Here is a 13,617-nt window from a genome sequence, read left to right as displayed (position 1 = left end):
ATCATACAGTACGCTCTCATAATTTCACGTCTCACCCAGTTCTTGATAGCGAAGTCTTCCTCGTCTGGAGGGCACTATCAAAGTTAGCTTCAGAAAATTGTAATTCGCGGCGGAACTTCAAGCAAAGCGCTTAGTACCGACTTAGAGATATATGTATAGAGCGCAACACTGTAATGATTTATTTCGATTAAAACTAACTTTGGTTGATTATGAAAAATTTGTACAACGAATCTGTTTCTATGTCCTGCATGTTTTTTTTTTATTCACAATTTCACTTTGTGTAAAAAACCAACAGGCAGCTAAGGTTGTCCCTGGTCTGCGGGATCGGCGTTGTGTTTGGGTCATCAATCCAAGACTGGAAGTAGGAAGGCGACATTGTTATAGTAAAATCATCAAATTTATATAATCTTTATTTATTTAATATATAATAATAAATTAATAATTAATAATAAAATCAATTATTATTTTAATGATGATAATCGAAATTTATGACATTATTTTGTTAATGATATTATTACTATATTATGAATTTTGTGATGATGATGATGCCATGGAATACTGTATATTAGTACGATTAGTATATATCCTGTAGGTGCATTTCGGAACTAGCTGGCAGAGGTACCCACAAACTCGGCAGCACAAAAGACGTAACAGATGGTCGACAGTACTGGAAGCTAATTTCCCTGGAGCCTAGTAATTTCCGAACGCGCCTTATACATACATAGCTGTGCGGTTGGCAGCCTCTACTTCAAGTTCCGAAATGGCGGGTAAATGGTTTGGGAATAGCAAGAGTGAATAGTGGTTGGTTGCACGTATTGTGTTGCGGGACGAAAAATGCATTGTGTATACTGTGTGAATAATGAGATGTTGTTCAGAGCCACTTGATTGTGAAATTCTGCTCTTTTAAATTAATCCTTGCCTGAGAATACTCAACTTTCTCTAAGTTATCGAGTCAATATTGTCATAAGCCATGGGTATTTTGGGATTATCTAAATTGATCGCAGACGTCGCACCGTCGGCTGTAAAGGAAAAAGATATAAAGCACTATTTCGGTACGTAATATTAATATTAATATCAATAACAAAGTTCACACCGTTCCAGAAATATATTTTCAATTTACTTTGAATCCACTTGTTATACTCATACAATATTCTCTTTTAACCCTCACGAGGCGTACTATTGCGGCTTCCCGATTCACAATCAGTAAGCACATGGCTATGTCAATACCCGTGTGTCTTTAATCATTTATATATTACGATTTAAATAATCTATTTCAACTTTTTTTTTACAATTTAAAGATCAGACTGTGTAGAAAGAGATAGTGTTAACGGAATGATTATACAAAAAGAGTATTCTTGATATAACAGAAAGAACGAAAACGAATTCATTAAAGTTTGTCCAAATATAACTTCACCCCTGGGTATCTCAGTGCGCCTCTTGAGGGTTAAAATTAGTTTTGGTCTATCATATACAGCTCTTGATACCAACATCAATTTGTCGAATGGTTCAAGTTGCAAGTGTCATTTTGCCTATTAGTTGTATACTTTTGCAGGTCGTAAGATTGCCATTGATGCATCAATGTGTCTTTATCAGTTTCTCATTGCGGTGCGCAGCGAAGGGGCCCAGCTTACATCTATTGATGGCGAAACTACAAGGTATACCAGAAGTGTTGGTTTCTAATTTTCCTTCACAACGATAGCGGTTTTGTTAATGGGAAATTTGATGATTTAATTTAATATTGAACCAGGATTTTATCATAATTTATGTATGAATTTTTGTATTTAGATTTCATTTACCAATGTCTTTTTTTAAACCATATCTACTTGCACTACTCCATATTTGTTTCAGCTTTTCATTTTATTACTTATATTTATGAAAACCTCTCTCGTTCCATGTCTTTTTCCATGATTCTTACCAGGTAACAGATACCGGCAATTTGGCTCGTAAATCATATCTACTTTGTGGTTTTGGACATAAGATACAACTTTTTATGAAAAAACCCTATTGACGGCATAAAAAAGGCCAAACTTACTTGAATTACAGTCACAAATTCTAGACCCGCAACTTTTTGTTGAAGCAGATTTTTGTAATTATTATCAACACAACAGTTGCAACGATGTCTTTATTGGGAGTATCGTGATTTAAATTAATATTGCAAGATGAAAATTCAGTTTATTAGCTAATTTTCGTAGCTGACAAAAATTTAAATCGTATATTAATTATTAAAGTATTTTTTAATTTGTGCATGTAGTCCGACAATATTTAATTAAATCATTTGAATGATATTTACAGTCACTTGATGGGTATATTCTACAGAACGTTGCGCTTTATAGAACAGGGTATAAAGCCTGTTTATGTATTTGATGGTAAACCACCAAACTTGAAAGGTGGGGAATTGGCAAAACGTGCGGAGAAGAGAGATGAGGCGCAGAAAGCCTTAGAAGTTGCTGAAGCAGCTGGTAATCTAAATAGATTCCATCCTTTGACATTTTCTGTGCTTTAAAAAATGATTTATTGGGATACTAGGCCGCCATAGCTTATGTCATTTATCTTGTCAAATAGGAAATACTGAGGATATTCAAAAATTCAACAGAAGGCTAGTTAAAGTTACGAAGCAACATGCCGAAGATTCTAAACAACTCTTAAAGCTGATGGGTGTTCCATATATTGATGTAAGATTCTCATACATATAGCAATCTCAGAGCTCATTCAATTTTTAAGAGAGGTTTGGCGACTTTTATACTTTTCAACAGTCATGTAAAGTACAGTTACTATGAGTATCAGGATGGTTTTTAAAGATTTTCACGTTTCTAGTGGTATAAGTGGTGTGGTACAAAAAATTCCATACCACCTATTACAGAAAATTATGACGAATTCATACAGAATGTAACATATAGTTTTTGTTTGTTGAAGCAGAATTTAGGTGGAACAGTAAGAATTACCTCAACAAACTTTGTATTTTCTTTGCATTTGGCACTAGACAGAAACAAACATATGTGTATATTACAGTGGTTCACCATATAAAAAAATTTTTTTTTTCAATGCAGCTTCCTCATAAAGCGGTTGTTTATGATCAAAAACATATTCCCTGGAAATTTGAGCTCAATTGGATAAGATTTAAAGGTCCTGCTTTCGAGTTTTAGTTTTTACATTGAAATAATGCGTAAATTTATTTTCGTCTATATTTTCACGCAAAATCGACAGTGAGTCAAGTTCAGCATTTTTTGTACATGTTATTTCAATGTTAAACCGAAAACTCGAAAGCGGAACCTCTACATCTTATCCGATCGAGTTAAAATTTGCAAGGGATTTATTTTTCATCGTAAAGAACGGTTTTCAAACGAAGCAGTACTGAAAAAAATTTTTTTAGGTGAACCACACTAATGTGTATTTGTCTTCAACCTTTAAAAGTAATAATCAAACTGATACAGGCTCCATGTGAAGCTGAGGCTCAGTGTACTGCTCTGGTTCAATCTGGAAAAGTTTTTGCGACAGCAACAGAGGATATGGATGCATTGACATTTGGATGTAATGTACTACTTCGACGTATGACATTTAGTGAGGCCAGAAAAATGCCTATACAAGAGATTCATTATGATAAAGTATTGGAAGGTCTGGAATTGAATAAGGACGAGGTAAATGCAAGGCTGATATGAAAAGAATAATTTGAAAATTCGATTCTTCCAATGACACAGTTTTCTATGAAGAGCTATCAAAAATGTCGCTAGCATCAATGATTGGTACTTACTGTTGTGTATACAGCAATATGGTTTATTCCAACCTGACAATTCTATTTCAAATGTTATTTACAGTTTATTGATCTATGCATAATGTTGGGCTGTGATTATACTGACAGCATTAGAGGTATTGGGCCAAAGCGAGCTATGGAGCTAATTAAAACGCACAGATCTCTTGAAAAGATTTTGGAAAATTTAGATACCAATAAGTATCCTGTACCGACTGATTGGAACTATAAACAAGCCAGAATATTATTTCAAGAACCTGAAGTTATGGATCCAAATAATATTGAGGCATGTAGTGGTACTTATATTTTGCAATAATCTTCAGATAACTAGGCGAAGGAAAAATTATAAACCAGTTTTGGGCTCCAAAGAATTTTCAAGTTCTTCTCTTCTTGATTAAAACTTGTTTGTTTTGCAGCTGAAGTGGTCAGATCCAGATGAGGAAGGCTTGGTTAATTTTTTGTGTGGTGATAAGCAATTTAATGAAGATAGAGTTAGAAATGGTTCGAAAAAGTTGTTGAAAGCTCGTGGTACTTCAACCCAGGGTCGGCTCGACTCGTTCTTCAAAGTGTTGCCCAGTACAACTCCAGTCAAGCGTAAGGTAAGACATTGATCTGTTGAGTATCTATTGGATATTCATAACACAGTAAAACCACCTTAGTGTCAATAACTATTCCATCATCCTTGTTTTGACAAATCTGCTTTCCTACTGTGACTGATTAGATTTGTGGAAAGTGACAATTCAGCAGCACAGCACATGGCAGATTACTATAGTGAACTTGTAATCATTTGTGATAGGAAAAAATATACGGGAACTTGTTGTCGATTTTACTGCTCAACTTTAACTTGACTTCCACACTGTTCAAATTTGGGGTGGGTGCAGAAAAAAACTCTCGAATATCTCTGATTTCATACACAAGAAAAGATACACACCTAGTGTTAAAAATGATATAGGTACAAGTAAAAGCAGATAACATTTTTATTGAGCTTGGAATTTCAAAAAATTTTTTCTTAATTTCGTAACTTTAGTTAAATTTTGTTGATAAATAAAGATAAGTCATTTTTATTAGATGTTTGATGATTCGTCCCTGTCATGTTTGACAAGGAACTATTAACTGCATTAACATTTTCCCCTAGGAGTTGCCACTAAAGAGGTTTTACTGCCTTGCCTTATTTAGGAATCTAACACTCAGATTTACCAGGACATATTGATTAATTCATTTTTTGTTTAACACAACAGGCCGATGACAAAAAGACACCAGCGAAAAAAGGCAAACCTGCTGGAAGAGGTAAATTTCGAGGAAAAGCCAAATAAATGGAAAGTTATCTCAAAATTTTGTCATGCAACTCAGGAGTATAAATTCCTCTGTTAAGAGGTCTGCCCTGGGTCTGTCGATTTTTACAACAAAGTAATTCAAATGAAATTTCGAATTTTAATTATTCCAAGTAACAAATTTTTCTAATATGCAAATGATCCGTTATAGATATGAATTACTAGCTGAATTCAATTCATTCTTTTATTATGAATTCTTTACTTTTACTGTTGGCCATTTATGTCTTGCCAAACAATGTCAATAAGTCTGCAACAATAACTTCGATTAAGTAAAATTACAACAATTTTCAATCAATAAATCTGCAGTTATAACTTCAATTATATAAAAATTCATCCATTTTCAAATTAAACATTATGTATATATATTTTGTTTGCACAAAAGTTCAAATAATTAACAGTTTATAATTTGTTAAGGCAACTCATGATTAGTTCTTAAACTTTCCTTCATATCTAGTTATATATATATATATTTGATAATAAAACATGCTATAAACATTTACTAACTTAACTTTGTATTAAAGCTCCCCATTCTTATACCCTGAATTTTAGGGGCCATTTTATGTAAATATGGCCTTAATTTGAGCTGGTTACGAGTGGAGTCTATCGCAATTTTGAAGTTACGTGGAAGACACACTCGCAAATTTGAAGTGATAATTGGCCAGACTGAAACTGTGCTTTTCAGCGTCAACGTCAATTCTTGGTAATTAAAATATTACCTGAATTCTCTGGTGTCCAACTATAAATGTCTGGTTTGGCAATTCATTCAAATATTTGTATTATCAAGGTCTGCAATAGTTGTAACACCATTACTGAATCACCAAGCCATGAATTAGTATATCCTGTAAATAATACAAGCGTCAGTGGAATCTAATTATAGTGCTGCCGACAGCATTCGGATTCAATGCTTCGTGTAAGGCTTGTTCAATGTTGTGTGGTGCATAAGCTTTATGAACAACAGCCTGTAGTTGATCTGCATCAACGAGTTGACGCAATGCATCCAGATTGGCAGTGTTTATTTTTGAACCATCGTTCCATTGGTTTGGTTTCAAACCAAATAAGTACTGTAATCATACAGTAAAAAGTTATGTCAGTCTACACTTGTAATAATATTTTGATTTTATTCATTGTCAATACTATCAAATTACACGAAATATTATGCATTGTGAGAGCAAAATATATTACAAATAAAATACATACTCGTATTAACAGTTTGATTCTGACATATCCGGAAAATATGCTTCCAAAAACAAATCCTAACGTATCGGATGTCAAATGTTCTGGTACTGTGGATACGTAAGAACCATGCGGTAGTAAATGATTTCTCAGTATACAGTCTTTAATTTGTTGACCACCGGTGTAAAAGATGGCGTCGAATCTGCAATAATGGATTCAAAATGAAGAACTGAGTAAAGGATTAATTTTTTCTTGATTTCACTCGCGTCTTTCAGCCAAACCTGGAAACAAATCACTCTTTGAATAGAGATTGATCGAACACATTGGCGTTTTCTTTCTCTCAAAAAATTATTAACGTATTATATTTTTTTGGAATCACCATGTCTGAAAGAAGACATATTTACTCACTTATCTTGTAGTTCTAATTCTTTTTCTATATTCGATTCGTTGAAGGGAATAACTTCGTCCGCTCCCAGAGCTTTAGCAACAGGTATTGCTTGCTGTTTACAAGCTGCAACAACATAACCACCCCAAAGTTTAGTTAGCTGAATTAAAATACAGCCAACTGGGGTAGTCCCACCATACACAAGAATTCTGTGGAAATGTTTATATCGATTACAACAATACAGCAAGTTACTTCACATTCAGTAGTTGTCTGGTAGTTTTTATTTATATAATATTGCAGATCTGTTATTAACATTTATGCATCTTTAGCGTCAATTTTAAAATTCAACAATGGCTTGATTCAGTTTGTTACTAAATCTTTGAAGAATGACCTTTTTCCTCGAGCATTGCCTTCTGCGATCACAGATTCATTAACAATGGCATCCCATGCCAAACATCCACTGTACGGTAAGCTGGCTGCTGCATCAAAGTTTACAAGTTTTGGCCTTCTGGCTACTACGGTTTCTGAAACTACCAAATATTCTGCCATGGTACCTTGTGCCCATGAAGGAACGGCCAGATACACCTCATCACCAATGTCAAAATCTATGACACTTGGACCAATATCAACCACTATTCCGGCACAATCTCTTCCTATTATCACTGGCAAATCTCTCTGTTTCTGCAACAGAGTAACGGGATAAACAATGGTCTTTTTGTGATTTTGTAATGAGTTTGTAAATACGTATTTGTTGAAAAATGCAGATCAGTGTTAATTGCTTGAATATTTACACCAGAGTTAAGAAGCTGTCTGTACGTCCTTGCGTAGCCAGAACATATTTTTGCATCTACGACATTCACAGATGCAGATTTTACTTGAATTAATAAATCGTCAGGTTTTTGAATGGCTGGCATTTCCACGTCGTCTATTGTAGTGACACCCTGTTGAACCATAAGAATTTATGAAACATTGTAAAACCAAAAGTATATACAGGGTTGGAAGATTTCACTTTCTGACTTACCAGACTCCAACATCGTTTTATAATAATTACGTATTAGTGTAAGACACGTGTGATAAAATGAAAACTCCGATATGTAACAATGTACCACCATTTACACATGCTTGACCTACTTTATTTTCTTACTAGTGGAAACATAAACTATAAGTTCGATCACTTTTCTTTCTTTTAAACCAGAACATCTGGCACCATTAGATACCAAAAGTACACTGGTAACATGCCAAATGATACTTATAATACAAACCTCAATACCAATGTAATGATGACATATAATGGCTTTCATGTGGTGCATGTGCTGTGGTGGGTGGTGACAATTTAAGCCAGTGCTAAATCCTATAAGACTTCCGGCAGTTAAACCAATAACACAAAAGGCTAGCTCTCGTCTTGACACTGAAATATAAGCAAACCTGCATTAAAGAAACTGTAACTAGAATACAAAAGTGTAGGTTTATTTATTACTATTCATTATCTGAATGCAAAACAAAAATTTTAAGAGAATATGAAATTAGGGCAAAAAATAAAAATGGGTTGGTAGATAAGTCATTTCAGAGGGCACTTTTTAGAAATAACTAGCTTTGAATCATCCCATCATTCTTGCATCCAGATAATCATTGTCAATTTTGCAAAATAAGTTTTTGTCACTAGTTTCAGAGGTCTGAAACATCGCTAGCATTCATGTGTATCAATATCCATTCTCTACAGTTGGAGGGAAGAAATTTAGGTAGACAATAACATGCGAGTGGTAAGTTGAATTTCAATTGCGATTATATGCAAACGAGAGATCAGAGTGAGATTACATTGAACTAAATTGAGAAGCATACGGTCCATGAGTGCATCGTACTTCAAGGATGCAGGTTTTCAGGACCAGGTTCAGTAATGGAAGAGTTGGATAATGCACACCTGGAAGAATACCTCCAGCAGTAAACAAGTTGGCTACTTGTTGATAAAATTCACGCGGGTTGAATTGCAGTGAATAATACTGAAACTGGAGTTGTTCCCATCCAGTGTGAGCCCAGGTCAACAGTTGTTGGCCAACATCTTTTAGTCGTTGGCCATATTCTCCCTGGTAAAATTCCTGCAGAAGTTGTTGAAGCTGCGTTATCCATCTGGCCAACACTTGCTGTCCCTGCTGCGCTATCACTGATGCTTGAACCTGCAAAAATAAGATTTCATGGAAATATAACAATTTCTTTTCTATTGGAAGAATGTTTCACGAGAGTTTTTTATGTAAGAGACATAGAAAAATGTTTTTCAATGTGAAGAAGAAGTTTATGAAATCCAGTTTTTGCTTGTTTAGGATTGGAATTTATTCTAAAGGAATGTATTTGTATACCTCTGCTTGGAAAGTTATAAATAAATATGACTTGATTGAAATCTGTAACTTGTACAGTTTCTTTTACTATATTATTGGAATTATGGCAGGTTACATTTGTGACTGGATGATCAAAAGAAAATTAGAAAAACTATGAATGATAGTTTGCGGGCAAAAATGATGGGAAGATATGTAAAATATTATTGTATGCGTTTGTAATTTTTAACGTTTTAAATGAATGATCAATGAAAATTCGAACGGAACAAATACCTGTAACGTCTCGAGTTGATTGGATATTCGAAAACGAATTTCGTCCATTGTTACTATTAAGTAAAATTCTGATTTTAATTCAAAACATTGTCGAGATCAAGAATCACGTTTGAAGCTGAGAGAGGCTCAAGCCAGAAAATAACCAGCCAGAGATACGGCACACAAGTGATATAAATAACTGATTAACACATTGCATGCATCTCAAAAATAGATGCAAAGGATATTTTTTGGGGCTATCGTGTTTTGAATCAACTGCTCGACCCGACGATTTTATCCTTATAATCGTGCGATGACGAACATCGGATACAAATTTCCTTAAATTTAATTCATTTTCGTATTTCCAAGGCAACAGGTTATGGTAAATTTGACTTACAGCAAAAGTGCGTACTCAATGCGCATTCAGTGCAATCTCCCTAGTTTTCCTGTCTCTCCATTGGTTAAAAACTAGGGATTCTATGCTCAGTGCACATTTTTCTTTAAGTCGGATTCCCATTAGCTTCTACCCAAATCACGTAAGTCAAACGATTTGTTGGGCTTTCAACTTGTGATATAACCCCACTTGAGTTATGATCACGAACGTCACGAATCACATGATTTGACTGATGCACCCTCTACCGAAAATATATTTTACTGACAGCCAATTGAGAAACTGATGATTGCGCAAAGCGATGCCTGATAAGAGCTCACACGTCCGCCTTTTTCGTGTTATTAACTTCGTGGCACCTTGTGCGTGATTGAAAATATAAGTATAAAGACTCGTAGTCTTCTGGGATTTTTCGTGATCGAAAATGAACGAGTTAAATTCATTGTTAAGAAGCGTCCTCTGCGTCCTACCTTGAAAGGGCAACTCAACCGGCAAGCGGTCCGTACGTAAAGTTTACACAAGAGCGGATGTTACCGTCGCTCATCGGGTGTGCCCAGATAATGCAGAGTCGAATGTTATTATGCCTATAGAATGACGAACGGAAACAGATTGAAATTTTTATCTAATCCCTTAGAAAAACTACAATATGTTAGTATTTGACCAGTGAAAATAATTTACTTCACTTATGCTCGTTTCCACGCCACCGCAAGCGGTAGAGCACCCAGCGCGTTTTTTTTTACGTCGTATCCCCAGTAGGCCTACTCCACGGAGAATAGTTGCAAGATCGATCTTGTGTTCTTGGAAAAATTACACATGACTTTTTTTCAAATGGTAATTATGGTAAATTGTTTTTCCCAATCAATTTGTACTCGCGTGTATTCGCAATTTGTTGCGAACGGCGATTGACTTCGGATGTTCGCGCACGGTTTTTTTTTCTTATGAGGTATGAGATAATCACAAAAATGGAGAACCTGGTGAATACGCAAAACAATCAAAAACGAAACTAAGATCGAAAACACGAACCGCTGTAAGACGTTGGCATTTACCTGTCGAAAGACGATGCAGAAATCTTTGAAGAAATAGAAACAAATTGGCGTAGAATAAGAAGCTGTATAATTCTATGGTAAAAGACAAACCAAACATGACCCAGAGCGACTCGAGAAAAAAAACTCGACGTTAAAACAATCGCAATAAAAAACTGCAAAAGCATTAAAAAAAAACTACAGCCAAATAAATTTTGCTACACTTTGTGATCACGATGATTCTGAAGTACATCACTAAATCTATGTATCGGTGAAAACAACATGACTAACCCTGAACCAGACCTAAGCCTAAAAAATGAGGCGTTGATTTTTCAGTATAGTTAATGAAACTCGGTTACGTGGAACAAATAAAAATATAATTAGTGCCATATGTCGATACAGACAAAAATATACTTAGTTTAGAGAAGTGAAAAATATAATTAACGAAAATAAACAAATTAATTATCTGAAACATTTTTGTTCCTGCGTGTTGAGCGCCGGTTTTCAAATGCCGCGCTTTCTTTCATAACTAAAAGGTATCAAGTCCACGCGCTAAAGGCGCCGTGGAACTTGAAAACTTTATTATTCGTCAAACAATTGACCGAAGAGCTGAAAAATCAGCACATTGAGAGTGCGTAACTCTTTTATGTACTGTTTGCAAAACCGACGGGCAAAAAACCGTGTACGACTCCCGTTATTAATTGGCCCGCAAAAAGCTGCGTCCAATTCGCGTTATTAATCTACGCGCAATAAGGCGTGACGAACTGGATGGAATAATGATCGGTAATGACTAAATAATTGAATTGAATAACGATTAAAAAATGGTTGCAAAGTGACAATAGGCAATTCGATCTCGTTAATATTCAAATGCTTACAAATGGTTGAAAGATTCGAATACGGAGTCTTTTGGTAAAAATATTTCTGTGATCGTTTGACGCTGTGGATTACAAAGGTTAGTAACATCACAGTACATCGCGACCTTCCTACCCTCGCCTGTTTCCCAACGAAGCCACCCAACGGAAAAGAGAGATTCACACATTCATTCATAAATCCCGCGACGGATCCCAAAACGTCCGCCTACCTACCCGGTTACCTATATTCGACCTAATCGATTCTCCATTTTTTCCAACACACATCATTCTTCATCATTTGCGCCGTGGTCACTGACTTACATTTTCGTTGGTTACCTGTTGGGAGCAAAATGTTTTTGTATCGTAGTCTGCCTACTCAGAATACAGTATCGCGGTCATATCCCGCCCACCCTAATATTGCATTTATTATTTTAGTAATCCACCACTTAAACGGCATCATTGGTAAATTCAAACGTAAATTATTACATCAGTTGCAAAACACAATTCGATCTCGCGAGTGCCGAGTAAGCGATGGTTACCTGTCGCGATGCTTATTCCACTTTTAGCAACGTGTAAAATTTCTAAATGAAGTAAGCTACGCTAAATTGCATTATGAAAAAAAATGATTCGACTGAAAGTCATCTAACAGTCGGTAACTCATTTCTCGGAATTATATTCCCCTAACCGCCCGAGCCCGGTTTCATTCGGAGGTTGCACTGTATTGTTACCTGGAATGTGGGATGCTCCACACTCTACGTAGTAGTTGTTGTAGCATCTCACGTGCATTGGTGAAGCGATGTACTTTTCACATAAGTCACATCTTCACTAAACTCTTATAATCCAAAAAACCCGCACCCCAATAACACTCGATTCTACACTCACTTTTTGTGCTGTAGTTGTCTGACTGAACCGACCGAATAAACTTGCTAGCAGTGCAATTGCGCATTCGCCGAAAATCAGCCAAAATAATTATAAAATTGCACTCGACGCACAGAGACAATAATACACATCACTGAAGTCTGAAGTTGTACAAAACAATGAAAACTCAGCACACGAAATTCACAATCAACGTTCGCAGGATGTTTTTATTTCAGTAGCTCAGTTTTGGATCGGGCTATACGCGGCTCCTCGTGTATTATTTACAGATAAGTATGGTGGAAATGCATTGATCAAAAATCATGACACATCCTGAAGAACGCGGTCTGTACGTTGAACCGGTACCACCGAGAACACGTGATTTCGCTCGAATTGCTCGGAAACGACTGATTCCGCCCGACGCTCAGATGAGAGTAAAATCAGTTCTCTGAAGGACGGAACATAATAACCCCCCCCCCCTAACGCTCTTCCCATGGAGTGGGGGTAGCTACACGCGCTAGCCCAGCTGCCCCCCCTCTTCACGGTAGAGCGACAGAGAGAACGGGAGAATTATTATCTTCTGTCCTTCAAAGAACTGATTCAAGTCCATTCACGGGACGCTCACGCCGTTACTTACGTTTTATATTATACCTATATCTCTATGGTGCAACGCGATCTACTGCTTAGAGGATTGCCGTAACATGCGACGTCAGGCGGAGTTTGAAGTCTCTGACTACTTATGGCGTTGACTGAAGATCTGATTTACGCTCTGTCTGTAAATTGTTGAAATGAAAACTTTCACTTACCCAGCCTCTGAGACTCGTCAAATCTCTAAGATCGCGTACCAATTTTCATACATTACAGCTTCTTCTTTTACGGTATGATTAATGCATGAAACTCATTTGTTTTTACATATCTGTGTTTGGCATTCGGTATAAAATGAGGCTGTCATAGCCTGAATCGCGTCAGTGATGCATAGGCTTGGATAGGGTTTGGAGAATAGTCAAAATACGCGACACGTACACCCGAAAAAGTATTTTTTTCTCGGTTTTGATGATTTCCGGATTTTCTATAAATCCTAATAATCATAAATCATCAAAACTCCAAGTAAAAATCTGCTACGTCGCATCGTTATGGAGATATATTCATTTTTGTCAAAATCGACTGAAGTCGACGCTTCTAACGTTTAGGAAGACGGTTTTGGCTGTACGACACATTTTTCGAAAAACTAAGCAGCATTCAAATAAAAATTGACCCGTTTTCCATCGGCAATTTAATGTGACAACTTTAC

The 13,617-nt window shown here is 36.1% G+C and overlaps 2 protein-coding genes across 5 annotated transcripts; one reads left to right on the top strand and one right to left on the bottom strand.

Annotated features, from left to right (window-relative positions):
* Positions 1–757: 757 nt before the first annotated feature.
* On the top strand, positions 758–5,653 carry LOC107220995 (flap endonuclease 1). Its single transcript, XM_015659831.2, has 8 exons — positions 758–1,052; positions 1,553–1,655; positions 2,293–2,459; positions 2,563–2,672; positions 3,432–3,635; positions 3,813–4,031; positions 4,162–4,344; positions 4,984–5,653. Exons 1-8 carry the CDS (start codon positions 971–973, stop codon positions 5,056–5,058), a joined length of 1,143 nt encoding a protein of 380 aa, XP_015515317.1. The 5' UTR covers positions 758–970; the 3' UTR covers positions 5,059–5,653.
* On the bottom strand, positions 3,499–9,597 carry LOC107220989 (reticulon-4-interacting protein 1 homolog, mitochondrial). 4 transcript variants are annotated; one of them, XM_046734147.1, is made up of 9 exons: positions 9,235–9,597; positions 8,553–8,805; positions 7,897–8,042; positions 7,426–7,575; positions 7,189–7,315; positions 7,026–7,113; positions 6,658–6,843; positions 6,274–6,451; positions 3,499–6,137 (listed from the first exon to the last, which is right to left on the bottom strand). In XM_046734147.1, exons 1-9 carry the CDS (start codon positions 9,280–9,282, stop codon positions 5,934–5,936), a joined length of 1,380 nt encoding a protein of 459 aa, XP_046590103.1. In that variant the 5' UTR covers positions 9,283–9,597; the 3' UTR covers positions 3,499–5,933. The 4 variants fall into 4 exon arrangements, with proteins under 4 accessions (XP_046590103.1, XP_015515304.1, XP_046590100.1 ...); XM_015659818.2 differs by having other exon boundaries at positions 7,026–7,315; XM_046734144.1 differs by having other exon boundaries at positions 7,026–7,309.
* Between the last annotated feature and the right edge of the window lie 4,020 nt (positions 9,598–13,617).

Source organism: Neodiprion lecontei, chromosome 3 (assembly GCF_021901455.1).
Source record: "Neodiprion lecontei isolate iyNeoLeco1 chromosome 3, iyNeoLeco1.1, whole genome shotgun sequence".
Classification (NCBI taxonomy): Eukaryota; Metazoa; Arthropoda; class Insecta; order Hymenoptera; family Diprionidae; genus Neodiprion; species Neodiprion lecontei.
Note: the sequence above shows the minus strand (reverse complement) of the source record. Positions and strands in the feature narration are given on the sequence as shown.

Excerpts from the sequence above, each read along its gene's own strand:
- LOC107220995 (XM_015659831.2), top strand. The coding sequence starts at position 971 with ATGGGTATTTTGGGATTATCTAAATTGATCGCAGACGTCGCACCGTCG. Across the intron at positions 1,053-1,552 it reads AGATATAAAGCACTATTTCG|GTCGTAAGATTGCCATTGAT; the intron begins GTACGTAATATT and ends ATACTTTTGCAG. Across the intron at positions 1,656-2,292 it reads ATTGATGGCGAAACTACAAG|TCACTTGATGGGTATATTCT; the intron begins GTATACCAGAAG and ends TGATATTTACAG.
- LOC107220989 (XM_015659818.2), bottom strand. The coding sequence starts at position 9,282 with ATGGACGAAATTCGTTTTCGAATATCCAATCAACTCGAGACGTTACAG. Across the intron at positions 7,576-7,896 it reads ATCATTACATTGGTATTGAG|GGTGTCACTACAATAGACGA; the intron begins GTTTGTATTATA and ends ATGGTTCAACAG. Across the intron at positions 7,316-7,425 it reads GACAGCTTCTTAACTCTGGT|AAACAGAGAGATTTGCCAGT; the intron begins GTAAATATTCAA and ends ACTCTGTTGCAG.